This window comes from Carassius gibelio, chromosome A17 (assembly GCF_023724105.1).
Source record: "Carassius gibelio isolate Cgi1373 ecotype wild population from Czech Republic chromosome A17, carGib1.2-hapl.c, whole genome shotgun sequence".
Taxonomy (NCBI): Eukaryota; Metazoa; Chordata; class Actinopteri; order Cypriniformes; family Cyprinidae; genus Carassius; species Carassius gibelio.
In genome coordinates this window covers 21,057,186-21,084,113 of record NC_068387.1, presented here as the reverse complement: position 1 = coordinate 21,084,113, position 26,928 = coordinate 21,057,186, and the positions used below count along the sequence as shown (strand labels likewise).

Below are 26,928 nucleotides of genomic sequence, written 5' to 3'. Positions count from 1 at the left end.
AAACGAGAAAGAGACAGTCCCGTCCTCAGAGTATCGGAGGTAAGTGTGGGTGTGCAGAGAATCCTGCAAACATTAACCAGGTGGTTTTTCCTCGCACATTTCCCTCTCATTTTCCTCCTCCAAGCTGCGTTGGACATACTTTACTGTGCGTCCCGAGGAATCAAAGTAACTTTACTTGAGCAATGCGGGAGCCGAACACCAGCATCTCCTTGGATCTAGACCTCTGAAACCTCCACGAACTCCACTCATGGTCACCGCCTGGCCACACATAGAGCACTTTATAAGAGAGAAATCGACCGACATCACGGGACGGGAGCTTTATAAAACGAGCGACTCTCTGTTTGATCCAGATGGCGGGACACGAATGGGATGATTGGTTTGAACGGGAGGAATTGATCGGGCAGATCAGCGACATCCGAGTGCAGAATCTGCAAGGTAAGAGTGCTGGAGTCATCGGATGGGTAAAACACGATAAATATTCATGAGCAATAACATTGGTAGAGGAAGTAACTCGAGTAGATGCAATGTCTCCATTCAGGTTTCGCTATGAAAAAATAAAATAAAAAAACCCGTCACACTACAACAGTGTTGCGCTTTAGTGTTCCACGATGGCAAGCCATTTTAACATGCGTTCATTTTTTTTTTTTACTCGTACCTCTTTTCTAAGTAACAATAATGTATACATTAGTGACTAGCATATATATATTATGGTATTACATTTGCTTAAATAAAAATGAACGTAACTTTATAAAACTGAACCTAACTTTTTCAGAAACTATCAAAAATATGCTATTACAAAAGAAGAAAAACACAATGAAAATGAAAAAAAAAATTTAACACAGTTGCACAAATGTAACAGGCTCTTCAAATATGTTTCATTTTTCTTAATGTTTTTCAAAGATTCATTTTCGCAGATCATGGATTCTGAATGCATTGCCACAGATTTCGCTTTTGCTTCACAGATTTTCATTTGGTGTTTTGACACAAACTTCCCGGGGGGTGGGGGGGGGGAGTTAACAGTGATTTACTCTGATTGGATAGTGAGCTTTTGATGGACAGTGGCGCCCATATTGGAAAGCTCTCGCGGTGCTTTATATTACTAAATATGTAAATAATATTTGACCTTCGATCGTCTCAGTCTGTTAAGATGAGCTCTTGTCCTGCAGCTTGAAGTAAGCTTGTGTTACTGAATGACAATAACTACCCGCAACAACTGTTGCACACTGTAACATGAAAAACTTGAATCAGTGTTGTTGGTTACTTCAGTAACACAAGTTTACTTCAAGCTGCCTTGAAGGACAAGAGATTTAAATCTTTGTATAAACAGGGTAGGACCTGTGTATGAGCTTAAAGTAAATTTCTTTCACTTTGTCTGAAAAATAATTTTTGTGGTAGAAACCAGATTTAATCACCATGAGAGCTTTCAATATGCGCGGCGCACGCCACTGAGTGACGTCTCTACTTCCTGGTCAGAGAGCACCTGTCCATCAAAAGATCACTATCCACAATCAGAGTATATCACTGTTAACCCCGCCCCCACAAGAGGTTTGTGTCAAAACACCACACGAAAAACTGCGAACCAAAAGCGAAATCTGTGGCAATGCTTTCAGAATCCACAATAAGTATGTTTATTTTGGGTTGTTTACATAGACAGCAATTTATATTTACATTCATTTTCAATGACAGCTGGTGAGTTCCAGTAACAGAGGTCATTGCCAATTCTACAGAGTTGACATGTTTAGGTTTTTTAAGCCTCTGACCATGAGTTTTGAGCTTTTGAGGTGACTTGTTATTATTTTAATATGCCGAAACCTATTTGACTTTGAATTAAGATATTAGTCAATTTATGTAAACAATCAGGCAAACAATCAACTAGTCAGTATTTGAGCATAAGCTTTAGATGCTACTGGATAATTTACTATTAATAAATAAGTTTATACAATAAGTACAAATAACATAGATACTGGTTAGTTTTAAAGAATAAAGCTTGCCGTAAGTGGACTTTTATTCAGTACTTTGTATGATTATTAACTTAAGGCTGATGATTATAACCATATAATTTTGAGAGTTTGAATAACTGTTAAAAACCAAATTTGTTTGTTGTGTTATGGACACGATGCAATACCAATGAGGCACTGGAATACCAGTCTTTTTAATTTTCATAGACAACTTTTTAGTGAAGGGAAGCAACAGTTATCTGAATATAGTCTGCATGTATTCACCTGCAAAGCAGCATCTGGCCTGCGTGTTTGACGCATAAACAAGAATAAATCATTACCCTGGAAAGAATTGATTTAATGAGCAGGAGTTTTACACACCAGTGATTGTGCATGTTCTCAGCTTTGCCATCAATTACTTTAATGTTCACTGTTAATCACTGCTCAGTGTTGGCCGCTGGCATTTCAGGGCTGTTTTATGTGTTAAGTATTGCAGGTTGCATGACTAAAAACATGTCAAGTGGGGAGAGAATGAACATTCTTTCAGACTGGATGGAAGCCCTTCTGCTCCTGTGGCCTAGTGCTGTTCATTGCAATAAGGATTAGTTTGTAATGTGGCCTGTATAGGGCTTAGTGGTAGAGAAATTACTGTAGAATATAAAAGAAGCACTGCAGAAAACAGATTCTGGAAGCAGATTACATTAACATCTTCTCTTCATTAAAAGAGCAATGCCCTCTGCATTGGACCACTGGAATTTCAGTGCATTGTTCCCACAGTCAGGCCTTTCAGTGCTTTCCAGATAATTGGGATGCAGATTAATCTCAGTGCATGTCTGCCGTAGGTTTGTTTTGAAAAGGAGGCAAAATCCATATCTGTATTAAATGTGCATGTGTGCACACACATTCACACACACACGCTCCTTACCTCATGGTATTACCTCCTCTGCATATTAGAAGTGCACAAAATATCAGTGACTTAACCATTATTCAGTGGTAACTTGTGAAATTAAATTATCATCATTAATACAGAGAGTAGAGTTAGAGCTGATAATTGAAGGATATTTGCTGTTTTTGCTAGAGGATTATTTTGAGATCTGTTCATCGTGATATGCAAGTGAAACAAATATTCTTCCTTTATTATACTCGTTAATACCTTTATCAACAATATAGGACACTTAAAACTAAATAGATATGTATAAAAAGATGTAAATAGAACATACAAACAGATAGGCTAAATATGCTTTTATAGATTACTGTTATGATTATTGGAATTATATTTAGCAAATAATGAAACTGAAACCAAACGGTGTGCTTCTAAGAAAGCATGTGTTTGTATTTCAGGGTTTGGATTTGGTTTGTAAGTGCCATGAAGCAGAATGCTGCTGATGATGGCAGTATTCAGTACAAGAGTCACATCTGCGAAGTGTTGAACCAAAGCCAGTGTGGGCTATGGTTGAAAAAGTGCAATAAAGTAGAGATCAGTGCGACTATACTCACCTCTCTCTGGATGAAATGGTTTTGGAGTTGTCAAACAGGACAGCTTTTCATATGAAGTGTTGAATGAGAAATTACTGAAGTTCTCCCTCCTCTCCTGCTTCACATGCACACTTGCAGAGCAGGCACTTCTTTTTTGGAAAGCGCTGTTCTATATTAGAAAGCTTTTCAAGAAGAGTTGACCGTAGGGTAGAAGTCTTTGGTATGAGTTTGCAGAGACGTCTGGAAATCAGGACTTTATCTCCCTTTCTTTTCCGTTATTTTGGTTTTCATATCTAATTTTCCTTAGGCAGCTGCAGCAACTCTGATAACTCACTTTAGCCTCACTTTAAAGTCATCCCTTCTGTTCCCTGTTTATGTATGAAGCAAGCTGAAATGATGAAATCTAAGTAGTCCATCCTTGCTGTGTGGCATGTTGATTGGTTCAATGGATAGTTCACTCAAAAAGGGAAGTTCAGTCATCATTAGCTCAGTATTTGTTGTCTAAATATCTCCTTTTAGTGTCCTACAGAAGGAAGTTGTTTGGAATGACTTGAGGGTGAGTAAATGATGACAGACTTTTCATTTTTGGAAGAACTCAACTAACCCTTCAAAACCCAGCATTCATATGTATTGTCTGATTGGAATCCAATCCATACAATACAATGCACCATTCTCTGTTCTTTTCAAAAGTGCTTTCCCTATTGTTTAGCTTCAAACATAGTTCCATATTTTCTTTGTGTTACTTGAGGAGTCCCCTTGAAATATCACTACCATTTTCCACAATTCTCCTTTTTTAGATTTTAGGGATTCTGTTTGTCTCTGGACATCTAGAGCCGAAACATCAGTGAAGGAGAGCCATACTGTAGGTGTACCATTATCTATATTTAGCAGTACTTTCTCCAGCACGCCTGAGCGACTCGCCTGCCTGACACAGGCTGCATGTAAGGAGGATGCAGCTGAGTGCTACAAACCTCTGCAGCTGAGAAATTATGTAAACCTTGTTAACTCTATAGTTTCCAAGACAGTTACTGGCGAATCTCAAAATGGATAACTGCGGGATTGCTTTATTCATGCTTTGCTTATGGGATATTATAATCTGCATTAGGCTTTCATATTGTCATGGAAATATTGGCCTGGCAAACAATGTGTATTTTATTAGTGATGCTAGTGATCCGTGAATCATACGTACAATTATGTAGCTTAAATAATCATACTTGATTTTTAGATGATAAAAAAAACTAAAGAATGCTATATAGTTACAATGAGCATTGAAGAACATTTTAGCAAATGTATAGCATTATGTAGGTGAGATTTGGATGAGAAAGCAATGTATTTGTATAGTGTATAATGAAATTGGCTTATAAATCCTACAAGCTGTCAGTATTCTATAACTAACATTTGTGCTGCTTCGGATAGTTGCCAAACTATATATATATATTTTTTTGTTCTAACATTTTTATTTTTTTCAGTTTTAGGTAAAGAGAACATCAGCAAAGCTATTTTATTCGTTGCAGGTGTTTCTGACTGCTGACACAGCCCAGAATTGATAAATAGCATCAATGTTGTTAAACCTGTGCTGGCTCTGTCAGTTTTTTTTTCAAGTAGACTTGTCTAAAAGAGCCTAATTTTCCTGATTGGCCAGTCGTCATGATAGGAAGATGATAAAAGTCTTATTCAAAAGGTGTAATGTCTTGGACATAAATAAACACGATACAGTAGGTTAAAATTGATAGCCTGAATGCACTTTAAGTCGCTTTGGATAAAAGTGTCTGCTAAATGCATTAATTTAATTTAATTTAATTTAATTTAATTTAATTTAATTTAATTTAATTTAATTTAATTTAATTTAATTTAATTTAATTTAATTTAGTTTAATTTAATTTAAATGAATGACGTCGTTCATCATGAAAAGCACATCCATCCTTTTCTCTTAAACAGAATATTGCTGGATCATCAACGAGTTGCATAAATGCTACGGGCCTCTGTTATGGTTTGGTCAAAGAGGTTTCTCCATGGCAGATTTGCAAAACTGTCAGTTTTACATTGTTCACTGCAAATTGCTTAGGGAGAGAATCAGGCTCTAATTGCTCTTGCATAAGAGTCTCTTGGTGTCAAGTAGAGTTGGGCTTTTGTGAAAGGCTTAATTAAACTCTTTGGGCTGACAGATAATAGCCATTGTCCAACAATAACACCTCTTCTGCTGATATTCTGAGCTAAGCACTACAGGGCTAAATGGTAACATTTTGTCTTATAAACATATATGCTGTGAGAATATCAGCCAACAGGTTTTTGAATATCTTTTGTAAATTTCTTCATTCACCCACCAACATTAATATGTCTGTTTATTAATTCTGCACATCTGTGATCAGAGGTGAGCTGTTTTCTCTTGACATTGCACAGCCTGACTAGGTACCTCATTCCCAGTCTAGGGACAGACGTACGATTCATTTGATGTTTGAAGTGTCATTTCCACTCTGAAGTCCTTAAGCCTCTGAAACAAATATAGTTGTGACATTTAATCCCATTTTTTAAGCATGTAAATGCTTCAGTGTTCACTTCTTTCATGCTGTGAAATGCTTCATATTTCAATTCACATTAGATTTTTATGGGTGAATCTCACAAAACCATGTGTTCATTTATTGTTTTACATTTAACAAATTTCTACTACAGTAAAGATAGTCTAATAACAATAATGTTTTCTAATGAGAAACACTTGTTTTATGAGCATTTTAATGAAAATTTGGGAGAAAAATCTGTTTTAATTAAGAATGTTACAATGCAAAAACTCTATTATTTAGACCAAGGAAAACATTGACATGCTCACAATGGCTGCTTTCAGAGGTTCAGTTAAACTGTAGCATGACTCTGTGACGTTATCCTGTGTTCCATCTTTTAAATGAACACAGTAGAGTTTTTGACCATTTAACTTGTTAATGAAAAGCCCTAAATACATTTCAAAAGACCTTCTTTCGTGTAGCCCCTCTCATTCCATATATGGAAAATGTTCCTGTTAAAATTCACAATGTCTCCTAAATGCAAGAATGGTTGGTTTTCTGCTGGATGATATCTCACTTGCCAAACCCATTCTTTGCATGTTAAGCAAATGAGAGTCACATGATTCTTAGTCTCTATGGATTTATCAGGTGAAGACAGACTGGAAGTAAAGAGTCCTGAATGATAATGAATCTGACCACTGAACCTTAAGTGATTTTGTTAGTTACTTTATCTGAATTGCTTGCATTTGATTCTCAAAATATTGATATAAAATCTGAGCGTTTTGAGAGATTATTGAGAAATTATATATCAGAGACAAGGTTTTCCCACAGAGAAAAATTGTGTTGTTCTATTTGGACAAAGCATTGTTTTCATGGACACATCCACGTTTCTGATTTTAGTTTCTAGCTTTGTTTCTTGATCGATTTACTGTGAACTGCTATTTTGAAGAGCATGTACAATCATTGTAACTTAAGCTATTTGTCCTATGAAGTGAACTTCTGTGGATCTCAAAATGCAAACTTTGGGCAAAATAAAAATGTGTCATGTAATTTTAAGAGATATGTGGGAACATGTGAGCTATTCATTGGGAACTGAAAATGGAGTAGAGTTTACTTTGTTAAGCAAAATGATTGCAAATAAGCTAATACTTAAAACGTAAAGCATATTTCTGAAGCCGTCTTGTTATAAATTCACTCAGCCCTTGATATAATTCAATATTATTAATTACGGTTGGAACAACTAAATGGTTTGTAAAATACGATAATGAAAATGACTGTTTCATTATTGATTAGTCAGTTTATTCATTAATGATTTCATTATGATTAATTTTGTGTTTTCACAGTGCATAGAGAACCTCCATCCTGAAGTGCTGAAAAATGCATTCTTATGGAAAAAAAAACATTTACTTAATTTTTGCCTGTTAATTTTATACATTTTGGTCACAATTCTCCACAAAATTTTAAGAAAAATAAATATGGAATTTTTGCACAAAGAATTATTTTTTTAATTACTTTGTTGCATTATGACATTATTTTCATGACAGTTGAGAACAAACCAATATGTGAACATAATGAACATAATGTCACAATGCAAAATTCATTAGACATTATCATTAGAGCTCAACCGATATGGTTTTTTGGGGGGACCAGTGCTGATACCGATATTAGGGAGTAAAAAAAGGCTTATATCAATATATCGGCCGCTATTCTTTATGTTCAGGCTATATTATAGTACAGTATAATTAAAAGTTTGGACACACTTCCCTTCGTGTGTCCAAACTTTTGACTGGTACTTTATATAGTATACAGTATATAGCCTGCATAAACCGAATATATATACAGTACATAAACCCTTTTTTTGCTCAAAAAGTTATAATGATGTGACAAACATAGGCCTAAGTAGTGGAGGCAGGGTATTTAACAATTTAACAATATCCATGAACATGCAGAACATTCAAATTTAAATAGTCTTTTTGCAGTTTTATATTCACAGACATCAAAAATAAGAAAAATTTTATGAAATTCTGCGTTATACAGTAAGTTCTGTTTTATGACTGGATTCCGCGATTCCATCCACATTTTATGCATCGCGGAAATCATAAGGCCCTACTAATGTAGTAAACAAGTATCATAAGCTCATTGTGAGAGTAATAGATGGGGACATTGTTGTTTATTTACTTAGAATTGAGTCTCTCCAACCAGGTGATAACATAGCATTAAATCACCATCAGACTCAAGCCACCACTTCACTGCTGTCTATTGGACTGCAGAAAGATACTAACTTTTCAATCTGCTGCATTACTGACTGTACTGACAAACTATGCTGACACCGTGTCTGCACTTCAACAGTACGCAACAAAGCAGCCATTGAAAATCATTTAAACTTCTGTCAGCGCATCATAAATAGAACAAGGCATCAGTTTACTGCCTCCAGTTTAGACAACATCACTGATTATAATGGGTTCTGTTCTACACCAGATGCAAGTGGCGCAGCGCAACAAAATGCAAAATGATTATATTTTATTTTATTTTGTCGCACCATGTGATGTGATATGACTGATATGATAAGCAAGAGTTCTGGGCCGCGGTGTGGCCGGTATAAACACCAGCATCAACTGAGTGGCTGTGATCAGCTCCGGGCGCCGTAAGGCTTTATAGTGCCACAGACGCGTGCCATGATGCACAGATCAGCTCTAGTCTCTGACGTCACTGAATCTGCTGTTAAAAATTAACCATCCATTCATCATATCAACATGCAAAACTAAGAAGTAGAAACATTGCAATGAGACGATCAAATATATGTGCGGGTGAGTGGCGGACTGATAATTTGAAGCAGCGGACTTGGGTGAAGTTTAAAGAGCCACACAGATGGGAAATCAAAAATTACCTGTATTACAGTGTATGATGTAGCTGTACATCAGTGTAAACAATGTATAAAGTAATTAAACCAAAAAGTACACGATTTATAAAGTTATTGGCTTCTAAAGTAAGGAGTCAACTCTGAATCGCTAAAACGAGTCGTTATAGATTTCAAATCTTTTGCCCATCTCTATGTACGTCACTAGGAACACTTTGCATAATAATCTCCGCCTACAGTCTTGGGAGAACGGAACTCTGACCTGCCCCACCCCCACACACAGACGCTCTGTTTGGTGTGATAGCATCATGTCGAGGAGACAGTGTGTTTTTAATTGTAAAGGCAAGTTTGTTTTTTTTTCACTGCCAAAGAATGAAGATCAGAAGAACCAATGGCTAAAATTCATTTTTACCACAAAACCAGAGCAGTACAACAAATCCCTTTTATTGTGTTCACAACATTTCACTGATGACTGCTTTTCTAATCTCGGTGAGTACAGCGGGTTTTTCAAAGCGCTTGGCCATAAAAGAGGGTTCATTACCAACTTTATTTAGAACAACGAGCATCTCCGAATCACAACGTGAAGTATGATTATGAAGTTATGTGTTTGTTTTCTCCCGAGCGTCTTATCAGTATGTGTGCTGTTTGCTGCCTTTGTTTGTGCTGATCGTCATGTACAAACACGTCATTAAAATGAAGTGTAACTCCGTGAATACTCAACGAAGAGACATGAGAGAGATATCTATAGAAAGCTTGACATGTCTATTTTAAAACTAAACAAGTGCTGCCGAAAACAGATATTCTGTGATAAAGTAATCCATATGAAAACAACGCGATGTCTGTTTTCCACGTCTTCCTTCACTATATCTAATGTGACCACGCCCCCGCGCTGAACGCGCTATTCAGATTCAAACTGAAGCGCGCGGCTTGAATACACCCACACAGAAGAAAAAGCAGCGAGACTGTTCAAGTTTTTTATTTTACTGTTTGCTTCTCAGTGAGAGGAATAAGACATAATTCACCCCAAACAGATGCTAACGCATAGTTTACCGTGGAGGTGTGTGCGGAACAACCAATCAAACCTGACTATGTTAGTTGACCAATCAGAACACAGTATGCTACCGAAAGGTGGGGTTTAAGGAAATTGAATCTTTTGAACAGCTTTGCGCGAACCGTTTGGGGATCTCTGAGAATTGAGGTAATTTTAAAATGATATTTTGACAAAATGACAATGTTTTTTAACCTTGGATGGATTTAAACCTAATGTACAGGACTTATAAACAGTGATAGGAAGCTTAGAATTTTCATCTTACTGGCTCTTTAAGTTCATCTGTGCATCTCTACACTACACTCGCCAATAGCAAACAATGGACAAACTTAATAATAAAACAATTCAGAAGCATTTCATCTGCGTTATATGTTCTGTAAAAAAATCTGTGGGAAATTCACTGGTACCGATATATCGGGCGACAGGCTGATATTGGCCAATAATATCGACTGGACTATATATTGGTTGGGCTGTAATTAACATAATGCAAATAACTACTTTTTAATTTAATTTTTTAACTCTAAAAATTGCTGCTACAGTAATGATAATTGCTGAAAAATAAAGAGCAGCTTCTTTTAATATCTGATGGAATATTCAGTCAATCAAAGAAAAAATCTGCTATGGTCATACATTTGTTATATGAACAGAATCACAAACAGAACTGCTGGTCACAGCAAAACAAAATAGCTGTGCTAACAAAGATATTTTCATGAAAAGCCACAGCTTTGCTCATGTTGAACCCCCAGATAGCCAGAGTTCAGGCCCTTCTGTCACTCTTGAGTACTCAAAGCTGTCCCACACAACCAGGCAGTGGCCTTTTGTGTTTATGAGTGCTGGCTCTTTGGAGCTGGAAGGTGGCCCCCTCATTAAACAGACACGTCTGTGCAGAAAGATGGAGAGGCCTGTGTTCTTGGCTGGGGCCCCTGGCCTGAAATGCTGGATAGCTCCTTTGGCAAGAAAAAAAAAGTGAAGGCCGTCGTGTTAATGTTCTTTGTGATTTCTACAAAGGGATTGCTTTTGCAGTTTCGTAAAATTGATATTGCTTCACCGAACATCAAAGTCATTATTTAGTTTCATATCTTTTGTATGATTTTATGTAGAACACAAAAGTGTATGGCCTTCTGATATGACAGGAAGTGTTCTTGTGTTCAGAAACTGCTAGATGAGAAATCTAAGGAACATGGTACCATATTGATTTTTTTTATTTATAAGTATCGGTGGATATTGTATATTTATGTGTGCATGTGCTTTTTTTCCTAAATTTTTACATTTAGATTAACTTTACCGTCATCAAACACTTTATATTTAAAAACACAAATTTTTAATAACACTTATATTACATATTTTTTCATACTGTACATTGTAATGTTATCATTAAATTATTTTGTAGCTTTTAAACTATAATTTTTTTAATGTTTTATCATTTATTAAGTAGTGCAGCAATTTAATTTAAACCATTTTGCAATTATTAATTCACGATTTGGTACATAAACACTAAAACATGTTCAGATGATGCACATGTACATATGTTGGATTAACATAGTATTGTGAAAAGACTCCATTTGTTTTTGGACTTGACAAAACATCTTAAGCACTGTAGGTGATCAAAACTGTTAGTCATGCTGGCTCTGGTAATGCAAGAGCAGCCAATAGTAACCAGAATCCTTTGCAAGAATTAACTGTTTATTAGGGCCGACCAGAAAGAACCAGTTCTTGGAAGCCAGGAAATGACAAAACAATGTGTTGTTTCATTAAACATTGCATTAGGCCTGCGTATTTGAATTCGGTAGCCCCCATGTTTCTAGTGAATATAGAAGACGGTTATGAAGTCACATGGAAAACGTAGATAAACATGTAAAATAAAGAAGTGGCCAAGTCGAAACCATTTTTTTTTTGTGACAACGTGTAATAACACCATAAATACCTCACAGTAGAGTGCTTTCTTAATAGAAATGATTTTGGCAGATAATTCATTATTCAGAACCCAAGCCAGTGTTTAGATAACGTGACCCCTATAAAATGTCTCCTTAAATTCAGCTTGTGCTAAATTGTGTCAACAAAAAATTCAATGTGCACTATTGTGCTGTTGAGTTCTGTATGTATGTGGCAATATGCCTAGACTTCCTGTTAGACTTTTCGTTCATTATTCCATCATGGCATTTGGACCACAGTTATTGATTCTAGCAAATGGAGCCTCTTTATGTTTTGGCAGTGAATATTGAATGAGGAAAGCCATGTCTCCACTCGCCAGTGATATCCCCATCAGGATCTTCCTGTGTACACCTATGGAATCCAAGCTGCCACAAAGGAAGAGAAAACTTGTGAAGAAACCATTCATCATGAGGTAGACGGTGTAATCGCTCTGCCTGACGGATCATATAATCAAGCACAGTCTCGTGGGAGTCTCGCCGACCGCCACCATCTCTCTAGACCAGATGTCTTTTATTTTGAAGAGTGTGCACAAGATACAAAGTAATATGTGTCCTTTCCTCCCAAACATAAAGTAATAGTCACCACTTGGTACCATATTTATGACAGAAAATAGGGTGACCGTATGTTCTCTTTTTCCTAGACATGTCCTGGCTAAATTGGTTAAAATATCTGGTATATAACTTTGTTTTCCTATTGACATGCTCTCTGCAGTCCTCATACATTATATGTACCGTAGATATATTGCTTTGCTTTGACCATTCTCTGTAGATCCCACCTTGCCATGATTGGTCAATTATGTACAATTCCTGCACACTATTGGTCAAACCACTTTTCAGTCATTATCTTCAGCAGATATGAAAACAATAGCAAAACAAAGACAAAGTTGGACATTTTGGACAAATTAGAAATCCTGGTCCAGGACATATCTGGGGAAAAAGAGGATATACGATCATCTTCTTGAAACAGTTACTCGGTTAGCTGGTTTTTGAGACAACAGGCGTGTGTACATTTTGTGTACAACTACATTTCCCATCATTCACTGTGGTAAAATGAGAAGGATAAAATACAGATCAAGCATCAGTTATAGAACTAATGTGAATCATTTGCTTTTAATATTTTTTAGAAAAAAAAATAAAAAAAATAATGCAATATTTGTCATTAAGTGCAAGGGCCACAAATTAAGATATAACTGTATCCTAGACAGAACAGCAATAAAGAAGTTTACAAGCAAAACGTATCTGCGGTGAAAGACAAAAATATTGTTGTGTCAGTCTGGGATTTGCATAAACAGTTTATGATTTTTTACGATATAAGAAAAGTTTAAGGCATTTTCTTGATGTTGTGAGCATATTAAGTATAATTGTGTGTGAGTGTGCATATTATAATGCCTTCACTGATTTATTGTGTACTTGATATACTTGCCGGGCTAAACTGCATTGCTCCTCAAGAGCACAATTGTGGTAGTTTTTTTACTAGCCTAATCATAGTTTTGCTTTGCACAATATGTTTAATGTTTATTCTTCATGTCAGCAGTACTCTTACAGCATTTAGGTTTTAATGATGTTTCTACAAGTGTCAGTGCATTATTAGTGTAATAATGCAAAGATAAGCACAAGTAGCCGTTGGCTGCTCATTAAATAAAACAGCTCAGGTTTGCCGTTTATGGGCACTGGTCATTCCACATTGACTGTAATGTTCATGTTCTGTTTGGCTTTTGTTGCAATGGCGTGCTCACAAGTGAGCGATTGTTTCAGGCTACGTGTGATTAATGACATGGAGCTGCTGTTTTAGGTGAAGCTACCTCTTGCTGTTTCATCTGTATGCATCATTTACCTCCGCTGACGTGATGCTGTGTTTTTTGTTTCTCTTCCAGTTGAGAGGGAGGTGGTGCAGAAGAGAACATTTACCAGATGGATGAATCTACATCTCGAGAAGGTCAGTAAGAATATATTTGGATCCCATGAACCTAGTAGAAGGAGTTTATAGACTTCAGATGTTCAGATTTTCCTCGTGGTGCACAGATCAAGCCTTCTTTGTGCTTGAAACATGTAGCCTACTACAAACAGGAAATGTTTACATCTGCCTCTCTGCTGAATTATTAATGAAGGAAATTGAAATTGTAATTTCTTAGCATTAATTATGCATGAGTAGAAACATTAACCTAAATTGTAGGAAGAAATATCAGGGGAGATAGTGGTTTAAATGTATTACTTTATTTTTTTATTTTTTTATAAAATTGGAGCAAAATACAATTTTACTTATAAAAAGTTAATTACAACAAAATTGAGTATTAAAACGAAGGATAATAGAAGAAAACTTACATAATTGTCACAAAAACATTTGATTTATATATATTGTTCATTATAAAATAAATTTTCAATTTTGTTAAATTATACATATTAAATACTTTACATGTCCTATACATATGCATATTAAATAATATCTTTTGTGTGTGTTTGTGTATATATATATATATCTTTATTTTACCCTCTGAAGCTCCCTTTTACAACTTTTACTCTCAGATTTCTCCTCCTCCTTTTATTAGTTACCACACACACACATTTGAACACAACAGTAGGGTGACTTATTTAAGCCTGCTCTTTTATTTTCTCTGCCAGCCCTCCGCTGGTCTTCTTGTGATGTAGACAGCTTATAGATTGTAGTGCTGCCATTCTTCAGAGTCTCATAATACTGACTGAAAACACTCAGCGATGAATCCTTTGTTTTCATACACAATGTCACTCTATTCTGTGACCCCAAGTTTGGCTTTTTCTCAAAACTTCGACCCACTATTGAACAATTACACTTTGTCTGTTCTGTTTTGGTGGAAAATTTCACCCTTAACCCTCCAGTTCCACTGTTGTCCCATCATATCCTTTTTATTCTTCCGAGAAATGTTATTATTGAAGAAGAGTGGGATTTTACTCAATATATACATACACATGTTGGCTTGTTTTAAATCACAAACTCTGTAAAAAAAATAATTACCCCGAAGGAAACTTTTGCTGTATCAACTTTGTCTTAGTTTCTAAAATTTCACTTTTTTTCTCTTAAAAATAAACCTTACTTTTGACCTAGATTAAGAATATATCTGAATATTTAATGAATATTTTAGTTCATATCAAAATATCTGACTACTGATTTTTTTACGGGAGAACAATCTGACAAGCATTTGATCTTTTGACTTTTAGGACAACAATTTTTTATATATATTATTACATGATATTTGGATTTCCCCTCTCTTTTTAGATTTATATATTTATGACAGAAATATAATCTTTCTTTTTTACAAGAAGTTTAAATACTGAACTGCATGTGTTTTTTTGCTGTGCAGTGCAACCCTCGTCTGGAGGTGCAGGATCTGTTTCGTGATATCCAGGATGGGAAGGTTCTGATGGCTCTACTTGAAGAACTCTCAGGATGCAAATTGGTGAGAATCTTTTCAGTAGATTTTCTGAGTCATATTACTTCATCTGTTCCATGAATGACTAAGAAAATGCTGACCTTTGACCTTCTAGCTGCATGGCTTTAAGCCATCCTCACATCGTATTTTTAGACTCAATAACATCGCCAAAGTATTGACATTTCTGGAAGAAAGAAATGTAAGTATGGTTTGAGGCCACACACCTTCACAAAAAGCAAATAAAAAACCCTGAATGCTTTTCCTGAAAGTGTGATACATCTGTTACTGGTTGTAGGTGAAATTAGTCAGCATCGATGCAGCAGATGTCGCAGATGGGAATCCATCCATAGTTCTTGGACTTATCTGGAACATCATACTGTTTTTCCAGGTAGCGTAATCTTGTTTTCTACTCGCGTGTTTCTTTATTTCAAAATTTTGATGCTTTTGCATTTGAATTAGATCACATTTAATTGGCTTTAGTGGGGTAAATAGTTTTGCAGTGAGTAGTTATACAGCACTTAAGAGTCTTTTCTAAGTGTCTGTGGGTAACAATGATGTCTAATTGGACCAACGATTGAATATGCACTTTCTGAAAATGTTGGGAATCACAAAATATTGGATTAGGGTCCAAATGTGCACTAATCGCGTCTAGAAACAGAGCAACTCTCTTATCACTTATGTCTAGTCAGTTTTTAGGTAGGACCAAAGAGTTTACTTAGCAGGATTATAGGAAAAGCAACCACGCAGAGTAAATGCTCATCATCTTTTTTTCAGTAATGACCTGTTTGTATTACAGATCAAGGAACTCACAGGGAACATTAAGAGTCAGTTCCCATCCTCGTCCAGCCTGTCATCCATACCCACCAGTTCAGATTCAGACACTTCTCACTCCAGCTCGCCTTCAGATGAGAGAAAGCCCACCATTGCTCCAAGAGGTCATGGAAGGGTGATCAAGACCCTCCTGCAATGGGTCCAGAGACGTACTAGGAAGTAAGAGATTTTAGTGACCACTGGGACTTATATTCAATTTTTCTATTAGAACTGGCTAGATTTAGGAACTGTTGTTGGTTTAGAGAATCGCTTGATGCTTTGTTCTTCCAGATATGGAGTTGCTGTGCAGGACTTTGGAAAGAGCTGGACTAGTGGTCTGGCTTTCCTTGCTGTGATTAAGTCAATTGACACTAGTTTGGTGGATATGAGGAGGGCTCTGCTCCGAACGCCAAGAGAGAACATTGAGGAAGCCTTCAGAACAGCACACTACAGTCTTGGCATCCCAAGACTCCTAGAACCTGAGGGTAAATATCAAAGTGTTGAATGATTTACAGTGGCCTCAAAACAATAAAATCACACATAAAAATGTACAGATGTGATTGGAACGAAGTAGCATCAGCAAACAAAAGATGCTAGAACCTTTCTCCAAACTAAATTTTCATTTTTTCTTCATTTTTATAATACCCTTTAACCAGCTGATATCAAAGTAATATTTAGTAAACGTATGACTTCAGTTTTTTCTTTATTCCTCTACCAGTTGGGATTGTTATGATATGTTTCTTTTTGAAAGAAGGAATCCTTTTTTTTAGGATTCTTTGACCAGTATATTTTTTGGGGATATTTTAATGAATAGAAAATTCATTAATAGCTTTATTGATCCTAAATTTAGTTCAGTTTGTGTTCTCTTTCTTTAAAATATAATTATTGTATTTTAAAATGTATCAAATAATTGTAACACATGACTAAGACAACCAATGAACCAATCACAAAGCAGAACAAAAACCATGGCTGCGTTCAGCCCCGACAAAACAGTGCAAATCGTTTTATAAACGGAAATGGTGGTGTGTTGAACAACCTGTTCTGATGACGAGTTGGAACTAAGATGAGAAGGCCATTCTTTGTATTCTTTATGAAGATTTTTCAGAGCCTGATGAAATCGGTATAAAAACTTTTTTAATAATGCAAAATACGTTCGATGTTACAGTCCCTGCCCTTGCCATCCAGAATGAAACAGAACATCCCAATCAAAAGAAAGGATTTGTGGAAACTGTGGTTCCTAATTATTGTGATCCAACATTTACCTTGCATTTCAGGATGGAAAGACAAAATATTTCAGGTTAATCCACTTCCGAGACTGTGTTATGATCTATATGACCTTGTTATTTTTATTGTAAATATTAGGCTTATAAATATTACTGATCACTGTTGTTGTGCTATGTTATTGTAATATTTACCATTATATAATCAGAGGTCTAAAGAAAAGTTTATGAAAGTGTCAATCCACAATAAAATAGCAAAATATATAAATATGTATAGGATTTTTATGTTACATTATTAACTAACTTTTTTGACACACCCACCAAACATGAGAAAACATATCTCAAACCGCATTGCACACCAGTAATATAAAATATAAATTTTTATTTTCTTTTCTAAATTGCACTTCTGCTGTCCCTTGAGTTCTGTAACTCTGCATTGTGTACTGCAAATATTGGCTCTTATAATAAAAAACGTATAATGGTGTTCGTTTGCTTGCTGCTTTGAATAGTGTTTGGAAAGTGTCTGCTGAATGAATACATTTAAATGTAAAATAAATAGCACTTGGTTTGATATTGATATATATTGGTTATATAATAGAAAAATATGAATATAGAAATAAAAATAATATTGAAGTGAGGCTGAAGTGTCCAAATTCTTTTGGGGCCACTGTATTATGCAACAAAATATATCTTGGCTACTTTCCATTTGCCATAGCTTTGTTTTGTTTAGCTATTGAAATGCATTTGCACAGTTGAATTAAAAATGATGTGGTTTTTCAGATGTGATGCTGAATCCTCCTGATGAACAGTCCATAATGATCTATGTGTCGCAGTTTTTGGAGCACTTTCCTGGAATCGAAGAGGTAGGAATGTTTCAGTGAATTACATCATCACATCAATATACCGTAAGTCTTGTACATCTCAACTTAATGTGCTTTGTTTTCTCCAGGATGACACGTCAGATATTCTGGAGCGAAACAAAGCCAGCGCTCGAATGAACGAACCTCCTGTTCGGAATGGAGTACAGAGGAAACGGGAGTCTTATATGGTCAAAAAAGACGTGGTTCAGCCACCACCCAAGATCTTCATCTCTTCAATGTCTGAAGATCATGAGCCGATCACTTCCCCAGTTTTTTCACACAGCCCTGAGGACAGACCTTGGACGAGTGACGAGTCATCGGTCGGATCAAGTCCCAGTCCTGCAAATGACAAGCCACTCTTGGACTTGAACGCAGACGCGTCCACCACTAGCTCTACACAACCTTCGTTCTCGAATTCCTCTGTCAATTCGCCAGACTCGTGGAGTGAGATACTCAGCGAGACTACTAACCCCCACTGGATCAGTGAGGATCCAATAAACGAGAGCAGTACTGCTGGTACTGTTGAAGTGACCTCAGATTTAGGATCACCATTTTCACCAGAGAGCACACCGGAGAATCATTTGGACCGTGAGCTTTTCATAGATGAGGGCAACTTTTCCCTGAGCTCCATGGATAGTTTACATGCCAAATCCACTGTGCAATCTGAAGAGGACAATGCTTACAAATACATCTTAGATCTGAAAGAAGAACAATCTGCTAATCATTTGCCCAGTGACGGCATGAGGAATAAATCAGATGCAGAATGTTTGGAACGAACCGAAACCAATCCTTTGGAACACCAGGAACAAGTCAAGCCATCCTCTGATGATTCTTCGTGTTTGGAAAGTGACTCAGGATACTTTCAGGATAATAAGGAAGCCATGCCAGCTCAACCTGAGGATGAGAGTCTTCTCACTTCCACTGGTGATGAAGAAGTGAGTAGAGTTCAGGAATCCAAACCTTTTCAGGACAATGTTGAGTCTTTCAATAAAGAAGCCATGCAGAGGGACACTGTCGAATTGACGGATGGACCTGAGGAGAAGCCTTTCATATTTGAGGATGACAATGAATGTCCAGTTCTACAGTACGAGAGGGTTTCTATATTAGGAAGTGAGGAGGATATTTTACTGTGCGCTGATCTGGCTGAAGAACCAACAGAGGAACCAAGCAAAAACCTTCTTAATAGTAATTCTGAAACCAACGAGAACAGTGACCTCCATGATAGGGAACAAGAAGATGTCTTGGAAAGTGAGGTGAGGGACGTGGCATTTGAGGAGCCAGAAGAACCTATGTTGAATTGGAGCCAAAAAGAAGTTGATGTTCCTAATGAAGATCCAGTGTGTTATATGTGTGGAGTGCCAGTGGTGAAAAGCTCGGCTGAATCAAGCGAACAGGGTGACGAGAGTCCGTCCCATTTAAACTCAATTGAGAATGACTGTAATTCAGACTCAAGACATTTCAGTGAATCAGAAGCAGGTGTAATCTTTGAGGACAATCCAATGGAAAAGAACAATGAATTAACCGTAACTGTAAGTGATCTCAAGAATGAGTCAAGAGAGTTGAACGACTCAAGGAGGATAGAGTTTTCTCACAATACAACTGTTGAAAGCCAGGCTCAGGTTTCAGACAATACGGTGCCTGGAGGGGCCAAGGATAACAGACCCGAATCAGTAGTGGACTCCCACTCTAGTGTTCTGAATTCAGTCACTGAGGCCTTTGTGGAGCCTCTTTCTGAAGCCAACAGCTATGATGGAGAAAACAACTCTAGACCGTCCCAAAGCCAGCACAGACAGCATCCAGAAGTGTCCAGTGCTGAAATACCAAATGAAGAGGAAAGCACCTTTGAGGACTCAAAGATTATTATTGGGGTCTGTGGTTACCCTGAAAGACGTCCCGCAGAGCTACGTCTGTCCCTCAGCATGACTCCGCTTCAGCCAGCACCTCCCAAGCGCTCACTTACTGAATCAGATACGGACACCGAAGACGCTTCAGAAGACCATAGCAAGGGATTCAAGTCGAGAAAGGTTATTTTTCATTCTCACTTTCCTTTGGCCTAGACAACAAGGCACAGTTTAATGCACAGACTGACCTACAAACAGAAGCAGTGGTATCTGCATAATTTGAGCTCTTTCACAGGGTCACAGCCTCCTTTTCCAAATGTAGTTCACTTGAGCACATTACTCCGAGTGATCTCTTGCTTTAATGATCCGTTACAGTTGCTATCGAGTCCTTTGAGTATAGACCAAATATTCAGAGCCAAAAGAACTAATACTGTATTCATTCTCCTATCTAGCATCCTTTTGATTCCCAATTAAAGACTGATAGTTGAGACAAACTATGAAAGACAAGTCCAGTTCTTTCACATATCTTGAAGGTTAACATAAAATTGGGTTCAGTTCCAGTGCTTTGTGTGGCTTTTTTGGAGCCACACATGCTCTTACTGTACATATTGAGCGGTGGTGCTCATATCGGTAGTGTTGGATTAAAGGGTTAGTTCACCCAAAAATGAAAATTATGTCATTAATAACTCACCCTCATGTCGTTCCAAACCCGTAAGACCTCCGTTCATCTTCAGAACACAGTTTAAGATATTTTAGATTTAGTCCGAGAGCTTTCTGTCCCTCCATTGAAAATGTATGTATGGTATACTGTCCATGTCCAGAAAGGTGATAAAAACATCTTCAAAGTAGTCCATGTGACATCAGAGGGTCAGTTAGAATTTCTTGAAGCATCAAAAATACATTTTGGTCCAAAAAAAAAAAAAAATTAACTTTATTCAACATTGTCTTCTCTTCCAGGTCTGTTGTGAGCGCATTCATGACGCTGCTGATGTATGATGCTGCTGACGTGTTTTCTGGTGCACCCAATAACAAAGATAACACATCAGCAGCGTTATACATCAGCATGTACATCAGCGTCACTGCAGTCTTGTGAACGCGCTCACAACAGACCCGGAAGAGAAGACAATGGTGAAGGTGGGACAATGGGGTTTCATTAATGACATAAGTTTAATTTTTGGGTGAACTAACCCTTTAAGTCTGGTTCAGGGAATTTCTCTATTCTCTCTCCTTTTTCTCCAACTTTCCTTTTTTAATAAATGTGGGGAGAAAAGACAAAATAAAAAACAATAGTGGCTGAAATTCTGATATATATTGAATATAAATGGTATATATTTTTCATAGGTCATATTAACTTTAATCTTTAGCAGCCATTAATTTAGTCTTCGGTGTCACATGATCCTTCAGAAATCATTTTATATGCTTATTTGGTGTAAATGAAACGGCTATGGAAACCGTGATACATTTTTCAGGATTTTTTTTTTTTTTTTTTTTTTTGATGAATAGAAAGTTCAAAAGAAAACATGTATTTGAATTTATAGAAATCTGTGAAATTATAAATGTCTCACTGTCACTTTTGATCAAATTAAGCAAAATTGCTTAGTAAAATATAAATAATTTTGCCTTTTATTACTTCAAGTTTTTGAAGTCATCACAGTTGATGAATTACAAAAGTGTATTTTCAATATCTTGGGCTTGTATTTTGGATATTGAACTTAAGTCTTGCATTATAGATTCACTATATTCTACATGTGTCTATCTAGGAGAGAGCGGAATCCGTGCATATCCAGGAGCAAAACCCATTTGACAGGCACCCAGGAGAATGGGGCGCAGTGGAGCCTGATTCACCAGCTGAGCATTGTGAGCTCATTAAGACAGATGACGACCTAACCAGCGCTGGTGCCAGAGAAAACACTGGGGCTCTGAGGTACGGCTCTATTAATAGCACGTGCCACAGCGGAGCATTATGTTTTCTGAAGGACGTGACTTCATAAGCCTCTTAGATCCTTCGCAAATTGCCTTAAATGTACTTAATATCTAGTTTGAAAACTTTGGTGGTTGGTGAACAAGTCATATCCATTCTAGATGAATGATGCAAACGTTTTTGATCTTACAGCATGGTGTGATAATGTAAAAATGTGTTTTCCCTTAGAGCTGATTGCAGTCATGAAATGTACTTTTTTTGGCCTAGATTATATCTGTCATGAATAAATTAGCTTAATTGTAACTTAGCTCCATGTATGGTTTCTTAAATATCAGTGAGGCATATGAAATGTGTTTCATCAGCCATAACAAATTTGTCATTCTCTTAAAAGGGAAGGAGCTGTGCCGGATGCGTACCAACCTTTGACTACTATACACTTGAGAAAGGTCATTGACATCACCGAATCAAAGGTCTGTTAATGCAAGAGGTATTGTTAGTGACAATAAAAAGCATAGACTTTAAAAGATTCAAGCTGTATCTATGTATTATAGAGACTCGTGGATGGGCTCTTTTGACTTTTGCCAGTAAATAAGGCCCAGAAAACCCTAGAAACCACATTGCAATTTGCTAAACAATAGTCAGAACACCTTAGCAACCACATAGGAACAAACTGGCAACCAAAAATCTTATGAATTATTATCATCAGAGTCATCTCTATTCCCGGGGTTTGTGACATTGTTCCTGTTTGTGCCCTCAAATCTTACAGCCTTGTTAATGATATAGAAGTATTCTTTTTATTTTTTTTGAAAGAAAGTCATATTTTTATTCAGCCAGGATACCTTTAATTGAATAAAAGAGACAATAAAATATTTATAATGTTACATAAATAATATGTTTGTAACATTTTGCTGTCATAGTCATAGTTTCCACAAAAATATTAACTGTTTTCAACATAATAATACAAAGAAATGTTTCTGTAATATACAAAATATAAAACAGTTAATATTAATTGTAATAATATTTCACAGTTTTACTGTATTTTTGATTACATAAATGCAGCCTTGGTGCACATAAGAGACTTCTTTCAAAAACATTTGAATAAATCTCACTGATTTCAAATTGTTAAACGATGGTGTATATAACTATCTCAGCTTGCAGTGTAAGTGTCCAGATGTACATTTACATGTTCTTTGATTTCAGTCTGTTGTTTTCTTTTTACTAGGGACAAAATGGGAAGGCCTTAGACGGCAGCAAAGAGCACAGTACCATCATAAATAAAAGGTAACTAAAACTACATGTTCGTACTGAAGATTGGTTTAAATAAACCTAATCTTTTACTAAGTTATGAAACAAAATGTTGTAATGCAATACAAAGACTTGAATCCATGATTCAGCCTGTGGTGTGGTATTATTGTTATTATCTTATCTTACAGAAACAGTCAATCCCAATTTCCACCCTAACCTCATGCAGTGTAGCAGTTGTAGTTTAAAATGACTCGGTGCACTTGAGGGCATTAAAACTTGCTTTGGCAAACACTTCTATCCCTGTTTTATTAGACCTTGTTTTTGTGTTTGAATTGTTCAGACTGGGTGTCATCTTTGTACCTGTAATCCTCAAATGTAAGATGCTTTGTGTTGTCAATGGCAGACTTGCAGTGATGTACTGTAATTGAGTAAACCATTTACAGCAACAGTAATTTAAGAAAGACTGAAGCACAATGTGATAAACCCTCTGAAATTGTTTTTGCACAGAAATGCACAGTAATTGACATGACTTTTAATTGACTTGAAAAGTTTCATTTTGACAAGTCACATGACAAGCACCTCTCCCAATGCTGACATTTTTTATTGAAACCACAGTGCAAGATGATTCATCAATATTTTTGGTTTGTTTTCCCTGGAAGAGAAAGACTGTACATTTTAAATGTGTATATCAGCTGAAGATTAATTTAGTCAACTTTTAGCAGGGCACTAGCATATAAATTAGGTTCAAAGCTAATAGACACAAACTAAATGCCAAAAAACTCATTTTATAGGGCATTTAAAGGAATAGTTCACCCAGAAATGAAAATATGCTAAAAATGTACTCACCCTCAGGCCAGAGATTTAGATGAGTTTGTTTCTTCACCAGAACAGATTTGGAGAAATTTAGCATTACATAATTTGCACACAGTGGATCTTCTGCAGTGTATGGGTGCCATCAGAATGAGAGTCCAAACAGCTGAAAAACATCACAATAATCCACAAGTAACCCTAATGACTCCAGTCCATCATTAAATGTCTGAAGTAAAAAGCTGCGTGTTTGTAAGATCTTGCATTAAGATGTTTTAACTTTCAAATTTTGTTTCCAGCCAACGTGTGTCAATAATCCATAATAATGCTTCCTCCAAAGTCATACATTTGTTTAGAACTGTTTTTTCTTTTTTTTTGTTTTTCGCTTGAGGGCATATTTATGAATAAAAATATTGATTTTAGATAATAAAATACCTAAAAAGTTACTTTGAGTCCCTTTAAACAAGTTTACATTTTTGTGTGAACTAAAGGCTTATTTAAAGCACAAGGGGGAAATTCTAATCTGATAGCTGTAAAAATAAATTTGACTTGAATAATACTTTGTGCACTCTTTCGTTTCATTACAGCTCGGAGAGCAAGATTGCTGCAAGCTCGGAAAGCACAACCTTGTATGACCTTGTCTACATCCTTTTGGCTGCTTGGCTATTTGTGTACTGCCTTCTTGTGCTGCCTCAGATTGACTCAAGAACGCTTCCTAAACTCCTCTTCAACATAGATGAGTGACTGCAATATTAACACACAAGACAATGAATTCTCACACCTACAACTCTGATCACGTCCTTCTAGTTAAGGAATAATTCACCTGAAAATTAAGGTACAGACATTCTGATAAAGATTTCATTTATGTTCAGTGGAACATACATGAGGGTGAGTAAATGATGACAGAATGAATTTTCTTTGTTTGAGTATTTTTGAGTGAACTATTAACATGAACCAGGAATAAATAAAAAAGTTTGAAAAATTGGCCATGTTGATCAGCTTAGTTGCCTTTCTATTTCCTTTCACACATGCACACAAAGAAAAAGTGTTTTTTCTCTTTTAGTTGGAGGGTTTTTGTTTTCAGTCAACTTTTAACTGGTAATATTTGGTGCACATGCAGCACAATTACATAACAGATATACCAGATTATTTATAATGCTTCTGAAGAACATGCTTTTTGGCCTTTTATGTTGTTTGTGCATACACTATATGAAGAAAAAGTATCTGTCAGACTGTGCAGCTGTTTGTTTAATGTAAGAGAAGGTATTTGGTATGCTTTAAGCTATTATGCTATGAGATTTTGAATGTATTTTTTTTTAAGTGATCACATTAGATAAACCCCTTTATTTTTTGCATTATATAGTAAAAATGAAGGCTTTTCAGCACAGCATGCTTTGATTATATTCCAATTACATTTTTGATAAAATAAGGTCAGGGTATTATGGTATTAAGAAATATCATATAGGGCTCTCTTAGTTAAGGGACACTTTAACATAGTATCAACAGCACTTTTTTTAACTCAAGAAAAGAACTGCCAAAGATTCAGTTAAAGAGACTGAAACCTATCCCCAACACAGTGAACAAATTATGAATTAGCCTATTATTTTAGTAATAAATCCTGCACTTACAGTATATTTTATGCAAACTACAAAATGCAAGAGCACACAAAAATCTATCACATTTATTGGTCATTTTACACATTTATAAATACAATATATTGACTGAATTTGTAATATTTTGGACGCTGAAGGTTTTAGTGGTGGTTTTTAGGTCTTTGGGCTGGTATAAATCCTAAAACTGAAGGATTTAATCTGAACCTGTGAGGCCTGTAATATGTTGTAAAAAAAAAAAAAAAATTCTTATATTTTCTTAAATTGTAAGCTGATATTCACAGTAAAGAGCACAGACTGGCTGCATGATCATAGAAAATAAAAGTGAACTCTGGACAAAACCAGAATGTTAATGCATCCTGATTTATTTCTAAACAAAATATGTCCAATATTGCAAACAAGTCAAACTTTCTGCATGAGAATGTGTATGGAAAGTAACTTGTGTCTTTAACATTTTTAAAAGTCACTAAGTGTATCCATGTCCTGCTTTTGTAATGAAAATTGTTACATTTTCATGTTTAAATGCACTGGAGTGCAATAAATGATATATCATTTGGTTGCCATGACTGTTAATTGTGTGTTTTATCATGTCCTAATTTTATAAATTTATTATTTTTATTGCTTAAAGGCAAGAATAAAATTTTGATTTTAATATTTAGACTACTTTATGTTCAGTGTCTATGACTATTCATAAACAGAGCTGGGTAGATTACTTTGCAAATTATAATATCTGTTACTGATTCAAAATTACAAGACAAAAAATTTATTTTAGTAATGTAATTAGTAACGTTACATTATACACTTTAGTAATGTGATGATAATATGATCCGACTACTTTTAGATTACTTTTAACCTAAGAACATTTAAGAAACAATCTTGTGCCATAATGACATAAATATATAAAGAGTTAGTTATTAACCCTCTCAGGTTCAAATTAAGTTTTAGTAACACGTTTTTAGTACTCCAAATACATAAAATATGTATCTGGAGTAATAAGGTAGTTAGTTTTTAACTGTTGCAAAATTAGCAACGCCTGCCTTGAGAGGGTTAACAACATGAAGTGCATTAAATATTATATTACATCAGGGTTTCCCAAAGGGGGGTTTATTAAAATAAATAAATAAAATAAAAATAAAAACTTGAAAATGTTATATTTATTTGTTTAGCTGCATGTCATGTGAACAAAACCAATGTCAGAGAACTAATTAAGATGTAAATGCGATACATAATAAATATATTATTTATTTTTAAAATCTCAGGTTTACTTCAAGTAAATTTTTTAGGTGAAAGAGGATCAGATGACAAAAAAAGTTTGTGAATTTTAATGTGTTTGAAAGACAATGTTGCAACAATGTTGAAACAATTTTCAAACCTTAAATTTAGTCTAGTCACAGGGAATACTGGAAATGTTTATTGCCTTGTAGCGCCACCTGCTGGACTCGAACATCTACGTTTGTTTATAACTG

General features: G+C 35.8%; 1 protein-coding gene across 1 annotated transcript; it reads left to right on the top strand.

Annotated features, from left to right (window-relative positions):
- Positions 1–26,021, top strand: LOC128031730 (calmin-like). The gene is made up of 13 exons (XM_052620094.1): positions 1–435; positions 13,619–13,680; positions 15,080–15,175; positions 15,264–15,347; positions 15,444–15,536; positions 15,945–16,138; positions 16,250–16,443; positions 17,959–18,041; positions 18,128–20,062; positions 21,640–21,803; positions 22,192–22,270; positions 23,023–23,081; positions 24,440–26,021. The coding sequence occupies exons 1-13, from the start codon at positions 351–353 to the stop codon at positions 24,594–24,596; spliced, it is 3,285 nt and encodes a 1,094-aa protein (XP_052476054.1). The 5' UTR covers positions 1–350; the 3' UTR covers positions 24,597–26,021.
- Positions 26,022–26,928: the final 907 nt, after the last annotated feature.